Source organism: Eupeodes corollae, chromosome 1, assembly GCF_945859685.1.
Source record: "Eupeodes corollae chromosome 1, idEupCoro1.1, whole genome shotgun sequence".
Taxonomy (NCBI): Eukaryota; Metazoa; Arthropoda; class Insecta; order Diptera; family Syrphidae; genus Eupeodes; species Eupeodes corollae.
In genome coordinates, this window is record NC_079147.1 from 114503829 (window position 1) to 114512376 (window position 8548).

Sequence of the window (8548 nt, forward strand, 5' to 3'; positions counted from 1 at the left end):
TTGCCTTTCATTCCTGGATTAACTCCTACTGATGAAATAAACGCCTGTTTGAAATCATCAGTTGGAGATATGTACGAAAATGGACACTAAACACTAATATGCGTATTCACCTACATAATAATGTAACTGCGATGAGTTATCAAAACAATTGTTAGAAATTGGTGATGGCAAAATACCAATTGACAGTACCATCGGATTGATCACTTTACCAAACAATTTTTGTACAATTGCGCAATCTATAGATGAGTTTATTGAATGTGTTTTTCCGATTATTCTTCAGAATTACAGAAATCATGATTGGTTGAGAGAACGAACCATTTTAGCACCGAAAAACATCCATATCAATGCCATTAATTCCAACTGATATGCCATTTGAATTCAAAAGATTACAATATTCGTGCGTTTATCATTTGCAATGTTCATAAATAAGTCCCCATGGCAAACACTTCAGGTTTGTGGTGTCAATTTGGGGTGTCATGTTTTTCACATGGCCAACTTTATGTTGCCTGTTCCAGAATCGGTACGCCCAACTGTTTTAGACTTACCCATATAGGCCTAATATAGTAAGTTATACATAATATATTATAACAAAATTGATAATAAATATACAATAATAATAGCTGATGTGGTATTTATTTTTATTTTGTTGTCTTTTTATAATAAACTTTCATATTTTGTAGTCCTTATTTGATAGCGATGAATCACTCTCGTCAAATTTGTCCGGACTAATAGATGATACGAGTAGTTCCAATTCCGCAACAGATGAAAATACGCATCCAAATCATCAGAATAAAATAACAATTTTTTTGGAAATTGTGCATACGTTTGCGACGCATATTTTAAAACCCACTTTCAGCTTCATAGGTCAACTGTCCACATTTTGATAGGTATACACAAAATGTTTCTTATTTTATATTAACGTTTACATGTACATAAAAATTAAAATTTATTCTAGTTCGGTATAAGTTATTGCCACGATTTGTTACGTCATCAAGAAGAGAGCTGCCGAAAACTTCTGCTAAAAAAGAAAAACATACATTTCTGTGGTATTTGGCGAACAAAAATACTTTTCGTGAAATTGCGAAAATTGAATTTATTTGGCATATAACGTTCCACCGCTTGTAGTATTGTGAAGAGGGTGACTTTGTGGCTTATATCCATCGGTCATGAATATGTGAAGTGGCCACGCAGAGAGAAGAAATTGCCCAAATATGGCTACAATGGAGGCATATTTTGATGATGTTGGACCGATGCAGATGTGTGAAGCAGAGGACGTTTCCGGGCTTAAAGATATACTTGATTCTCTAAAAAAAACAAGAAGTTTTTGAAATCTATACCTACACAAATATGTAATAATTTTTGTATTTCAATCCCCCTACCTGTCTTTGAAACATTAACTGTTTCAATCATTTTTGTACCCATTCTATTTACAGATGAAGTAGAAGATGCTACTGGAGTTTTGCTAGATTCTGTAAAATAAAAACAGAAACAAAATTGTTACAAATTATTTGCACACATATGTAAATAAATTTAAAGCTTATACATACCTCTTGCTTCCATTGATAGTCCTTCTTATTTTTTGCCACATTTTATTTCAATTCAACATTCACTCAATTTAAAGAGTGTGTGTTTTTATTAATGGGCTGGGAAATAAATCTTTCACTCATTTGGCCCCCAAAAAAGTTTTCATTAAGGACTCTCCAGTCCTTTTGTTGTTGTCGACAGCAGTCTTATAGGCTCTAAGTAAGTTTTTTAATTTAACCCTAAGCATTTCCTCTATTGTTGGATGGGTCTACAGAAAACAATGAAAATAGGATTAAATTATAATTAATCAATCAATCAATAAAAATCAATTACCTACATACATACATAAACTCCAAGTGAAATGAAGTCCTCCAAACCATTCTTCATCGCAAATTTTTTCAGTCTGGCCCTTTCAAACTCAAATTTTCTTTTCGAATAAGCATCTAGAAACGATTTGGTTTCTTCTGCACTCCAGATTCTTCTTGGCCTAAATATAAAATCGAATTTGATGAATGGAATACAAGATAGGTATGTGTAATTTAAAAATTACTTACAATTTATTTGTGTTTTGCATCTTCAGTGGTTGCAGATTTGGGAATAGTTTGACGTTTAAAGCAGAGTTGCGCAAAGAATATTTTATTTCATGAATATTTGTTTGTTGTTCTTTTTGGAAAAAATGGTATCCATTAATTGGGCTAAATATACATTTTTTGCACTTATTAATTTTAAGTTCACTAATTTATGTTTTATTTTGTCAAAGGTTTTTGTTTTGTGTGTTTGATATAAATTAAATAAAAGTGAAATTGCTTACTTTCTATTTAAAATATTTTTTTATTCAGTCGGCTGGAAATGTAATTATGGCAATATGCGTTATATTACAGATTACATCCCTCTCTGTGCGAAATAGAGACATACATTTTGGATTTCAAGTCCCAACACAAAGCTAGATCTTGATTTGTTCTTATAATGCATCTAGATGAGATCATGGTGATAATAAAACGCGGCTAATAATAATGAGGTTCTAGTTATAAAACAATATTAGCATTTCCACACTCTCATGGGTATTGTTATGCTTTTCAGTATTAACTGATTTTTTGATAAGGTCTTCGGTTTCCCCGGTAGGCCTATTGCACCATGCTTGAAGCAAAAAATATTAATACTTTTTATAAATACTATAGTTAAAAAGTAATAAAAACAATAAAATAAAAAAATAAATAATGATTATCTAATATATCACAGGTCGAAAAAAAAAATTACAAATGCATAATTGTGTGCATTATTCCTGAAATTAGGTTCTTTAATTCTTAAATTTATTAGCCTAACAACAAAGTGAATTCTAACTCTAATAAAAAATCTAAGAAGAAAATTTGGGTCAACGTTTTCGCAGCAAGAATAATGGAGATCAAACTGAAGAGCATAAAAAACGTATTCTGCATCTCCTTTCATTTGACACAACCTGGAAAAATGTTCTACAAACACATTGTGCAGATGTCTTATGTATTCCACAAACTCTGGGGGCGAAGCAACGTGGTTCCGGTTGTGAAATTGTTTTTGAGACGAAAAATACCAGCTATCGGACTGGACGGATTCTGAAACTATTGGTAACTCATAAGGGGAAGTATGTTTGTATATATAGCCAGCCACAAACATAAACAAATCTGTTTTCTGAACTCATCTCCACTTATGTCGTTAGATAACACAATCCTCGAAATGCAACTAAATCTATGTATATCTCATCTTAAATCTTTACTTGAACTAAATATTTCATGTAAACTGCTATACTCTTCTACACTACAATCGCCCCTTCTAAGAATTTGAAGGTCCTGAATAAGTGAATACCCCAAATTTTCTGAAAAGCGCTTTGAAAATCTTGACAACTAGCTAAACAACGGGAGTTATTTCCGTTAGGAACCTAATTTTACAGAAAAAGATTTCCAAACGATCCTGATTCAAATGCCAAGTAAAAACTGAAAAGCGGATGTGGTAAGATGTTCCTACAGTGATTGAAGGGATTTAATATTTAGAACCCAGCCTTTTATAAAGACAAATTTATTGGTCACATCTTTACCGCCTTAATCATTGCTAATTACGCGAATGAATTTAAGAAGAGAATCGGCAAACCTCAGAAATTCTTAAATATTAAAGAGGTAAAAAAAGACTGCAACAAATAAAATAAATTACGAAGTGTGATGCATAGTTTTAGTAACATGACTAAATTTTGAAAGGGTTTCAAACGCAGCATGAACAGTATTGCTAAAAATTGCAAATTATTTTACCTTATATGGTCTTGAGAGTCAACCTGGGATATAATTAGGATTCATTTGCACAGTCGACATCGTACAAATAGATTATATCGTTCCATGATACTCTCTCCTATCTGCAAAAATTATATCATGTTAAAGAAGACAGTTTCGAGCACTCTTTAGTATATGCGGGACATCATAAAAAATAATATGACTGTTGATGTCTAGCACCTTGGCCAAGCCTCTGAACTTCGACGGGACATAAATTAATGTCTTGCAACGCAGTGATAACTTTGAACAAAAGTTTTTTTTTAACGGACGAAGGACAACTATTCCTAACAAAGTAATAGGCAAGAGGATGTTTCCATCTACTTGCTATAACTTGGACCATAATAACTAAAACACTACTTGCTGGAAAGGCTAAACGCGATCCGCCATCGCCAAAATCTTCCAAACATACAACTAAATTGCTTTTCCTATTGTATTCAAAATTATATTTTAGGGACATTTCGTCAGCGGAAATGGAACAATATTTGTAAATATCTGGAAGCTGACTCTCACTCATTTTAAGCACTAAGCTTTTGACGTTAAAATCTATATTACCTGGAGTTTTAGGCCAAGTTGAAATAAAATCCCTAACAGTTGTTTCGGATGGAAGATCCAACAACGGCTTGAACAACCTATGTGCAACAGAAGAAATAAAAACAATTGAAAGCGCCAGCATTTTTAACTGTACTATACCTACGTCCCTAAGGAGACCTATCAAAATTTCTAACACAATTATCTTCTATTATTCTTATATCTACTGGCAACTTTTCTGAATCTCAACGCAAAAACTCGACTTTTTCCTTTAATTTTTCTATTTCCATTTTCACAAAAGCTCACAATCTTTAGAGCGGATTTTGTTTCCATGCTGTACTTGCATTTGTACAATTCCAAGTTTACATTTCTCGGCGTGTTGTTTCTTAATCCTCCAGTGGGCGCGTGGTTAAAAGTAACACGAAGAAGCGCGTGGTCTACGATTATAAATCATTTTATTTTGCAAGCAAAAGTATTTGTTAAAGCGTTTTTAGTATCCAAATCCTGATCAGATTATATAGTTAAGCAGTTATTGATACACTGAAAAAAAAATCGTAAAACAAAATAACACGCATTTTTAGGATTGTTAGTTATCTTTTTTTTATTAAAAACTTCGTTTACATTATATTAATAACCAAATAAAGTGGTTAATTAAAAAAAGGAACCTTATTCTAAAAACAAAAAAGATATAAGACTTTAAAAATCTTATTTGTTTGTATCACATTTTTTCTTATTTCACAAGTAACAAACAAAGAGAAGTACAATAAACAATTGCTGAATTTTTGCCCTGACTGCAATTTGAGGCCCGATCAGTTCCCAGGCAAACTGGTCTATGAAATTGCTTCGTTTAGTAACCTTCTCGGAATTGTTTGCCTTACATACACAGAGAGCATTTATGCCTGAAATGTTTAGCAGATCATAGAATATAACCATTGGCCATCGCCCTTCGGCGAGTATTCCTGGCTACATCATAGTTTTGGCATAGCTGATCAACCATATCAAGATCAATTTTTGTATGGTTATAATCTGTTATTATCTCTGGCTTCTTTTGGGGACTAGTATTTGGGTCGATCACAATGTCGTTATGCATTGAAGACAACAATATAACACAGCGATTATGTTTGGCAGTATAGGAAACAATAGTGCAGCCGTCTTGAAATCCAAGAATTGATGAGTATTCCTCTCTATTTTTTTTGGTAAAAACTTGCAACGAACCTCACGTCTATTTTTCCAAATGGTTCCAGTGTAAGTTAGCTCTTTGTTTTTCAGATTATTGATAAGTGAGGGGCTGGTAAACCAGTTATCTCCTGTAATGTTTCTTATTGTTCCTTCAACAGGTTATGCCATTCTTAGTGTGACATCTTCACCATTTTTCTTGAATTTGACAAGGCCGTCAGGTTGGGTGCCAACATATGGCTCGAGATTTAAAGTATACAAAATTTTGGCGTCAACCAACGCAAAAGTGTTTATTTTGTTTAAATTTGGAACCCATCTGTGAACAGTTTTCCATGAAGGCACGCGTTTATGACGAGGAACTTTGAATTGACGCCGGAATGCACGTCGTACTTTTACATACGAATTTTCGCGAAAATATAACTCGACGCAAAATGCTCGTTCTTTATCGATATAACTATCCATGACGACTGATAACAAATGAAAACAAATTTTGTCTGATCTGTACTTCAACTGGATCGCGCATTCCACACCATAGCAGTGTTACGACCAGAGCGAGACAAAAAAGAAATATGAGCATCTTTGTGTGGTCACCCGTCACCATATTTTGCTGGCTTGCTAGGTAGGTATTGCCATAGACTAACTAACTAATTATTAGTTAGTCTATGGTATTGCTTAAACGCACATCGGCCTCTACAAGCTAGCAATTGTTCGTCAACCGAAATGCAGAAATTCACGCGTAATAAAATTATTTTGAAAGTTATTCAACCAATTTCGAAAAGTTTTCTAATTGGTGCCAGTTTATCAATTTCACTTCTTTCATTTCTTGTCCCATAGTTGTCAAATCTTAAACTTCGCAAGAGGAGTCTAAATCTCTTTTCACTCATTGCGAGATTACAAGCTTCGATTCCGTTTCCTCTTGTATTATCCCACATTTTGTGTGTATTTTTTCTAGAACTTTTAAATGTTCCAATCAAAAAGAGAAATTAAATCGAATGTACAGAATACCAATCACAGCACGAATCTCCGTTTCCTCTTTGTATCCCTTGTGCCCCGATATCTCTTGTACTCATTTCTATTTTTTTTAATCCAAATGTTTGTGCAGCATGTAACAACGCCGATGACAGCATCTGTTATGAATAACTTTAGGCATTCAATTTCAGTTTTGGCATGGCGAACGTCGTCTTTATTTCCAGGAAGGAGTTTTATTATGTTTTCTGATCGTACTTGGACCTCGTTTTTTCCATTTCTTTCCAATAAAATATCTCTTATTTAACTGTTCTTGAGGTGAACTATTTTCGTCTGATTCAGACCACTCCTGCTCAGACTCAGTGTTGTGTTCGCTTTGCTCAACATTTTCACTCATACTTACATCATTTTCTTCTTTTTCGTCGTCGAAGGGACTTTCATCGCCACTTGATAGATCACCGAGCCAAAAATTGCTACCTGCGCTAGAATTAACAATTTTAAAATAAAAGTAGCTCAAATTGTACTATTTCTCACTTGCAATTAAAAAAATCAACAAATTAATTTTTGTTGCATAAGTGGCCGCGTGGTCTACGATTATAGACCAAGAGACTTTTAACACATATATACATAACTGACGTCTGGCCTCCCCGAGAATACGAGGAATACTAATTAGGTAGAACAATCAATTGTAATGTAAAGGATGATTGAACATTTTTTTTTCTAAAAATGGCGGTTTTTTAAATACGGGTGGTCTAAAAATGGCGTTTTTTTAAATACGGGTGGTCTACGACCGTAAACCACGTGCCCAATAGATGTCTGCGTTGAAAAATCTTGAGTGCCAAAGGATACAGTATTGTATCCAATATCTTCGACAATAAAAATTTCACCTCATAGTTTTTTCCCCCGTGGGCGGAGCAATATAGGCACAAATTCCATAAGAACTACATTCATAATGGCTTGGTCCCATAAGAAATGCACGGGACAACTAACACATGCTTTTCTTCGTGGACGAAATCCTCTCAATTCAGCTTGTTGGCCGAAAGATAGCAAACCCATTAAGTCGGGATGCTAGATAATATATTTTCTCAATGGATTTAGCGTTGATTGATTAATGCAGAACTTTTTGCTCCCTCATCTGAAAACGTAGCTGGAGAACAAAGATTTTCTACAGATGAGATGGCAATCTCACCCGTGAGGGGTTTAGTCATAAACCAATTCTTAAAATTTAGTAGCAGTTCTTAAAAGTTTAATTTCTTATACAAAAAATACAAACTTAATTTTTTCTAAGAACAGAATCATTTTGAAACCAATATCTCAATTTGTTCACGAGATATTGAGAATCGTACCAATTTTGACCAATTTTGCGTACGTCCGTACGTTCGGGAAGTTTTTTTCGTGTCGTCCATAACTCAAGAACCAGTAGAGTTTTCAACTTTAAATACATTTTGTTATACAGATAATAATGTAGAAAGATGCAGAAAGGACTCTTAAACAAATTGAGTGGGAGGTTTTTTTACCAAAGCAATTTTAAAAAGGTTTGGTTAACCCAAAATATCTCACGACAGAGACTTGAATTAAATTTTAAACTATATATTGTAACGTGATTCCAAACTAGTATATTTTTCGAAAAAATCCAATTAACGATTTTTTTATAAATCAAAAGCTCAAAAAAAATATGTGTCACCTCGAATATTTCACGAAAAAAAAAGTTTTTATCTCCAAAATACTTGTGTGCAAATATTGGAAAAAAAAATCGAATTTACATTTTTTTTCGTAAAAAAAATAAAAATATAAAAAACATTGCTAAAAGTTATTAAAAATTGATTTTCTACTCAAATATGTTTTCAAAAATTGTAGAATTGTAGTAAAAGCCTTAAAAATATACTAAAAGTTCGTTAAAATTGGTTTTCGACTTAAATATCCTTAAAAAAATTGAAAACAATAGCTTCACAGAAAATATTGTGTTGGACATTCAGTCAATCTTTTATAAGAATTCAAAAGTCCGTTTCTTCATAAAAAATAGAATCTACAAAAAAAAAGTACGCAAATTTGGTAAAAAT

At 33.1% G+C, this 8548-nt stretch overlaps 1 protein-coding gene across 1 annotated transcript; it reads right to left on the reverse strand.

Annotated features, from left to right (window-relative positions):
- Positions 1 to 614: 614 nt before the first annotated feature.
- LOC129942319 (uncharacterized) lies at positions 615 to 1866 on the reverse strand. Its single transcript, XM_056051191.1, has 3 exons — positions 1548 to 1866; positions 1380 to 1469; positions 615 to 1302 (listed from the first exon to the last, which is right to left on the reverse strand). The coding sequence occupies exons 1-3, from the start codon at positions 1558 to 1560 to the stop codon at positions 1094 to 1096; spliced, it is 312 nt and encodes a 103-aa protein (XP_055907166.1). The 5' UTR covers positions 1561 to 1866; the 3' UTR covers positions 615 to 1093.
- Positions 1867 to 8548: the final 6682 nt, after the last annotated feature.

Coding starts and splice junctions, on each gene's coding strand:
- LOC129942319 (XM_056051191.1), bottom strand. Junction 1,303..1,379: donor AGTTAATGTTTCAAAGACAG/GTAGGGGGATTG, acceptor TTTTTTTTAGAG/AATCAAGTATATCTTTAAGC.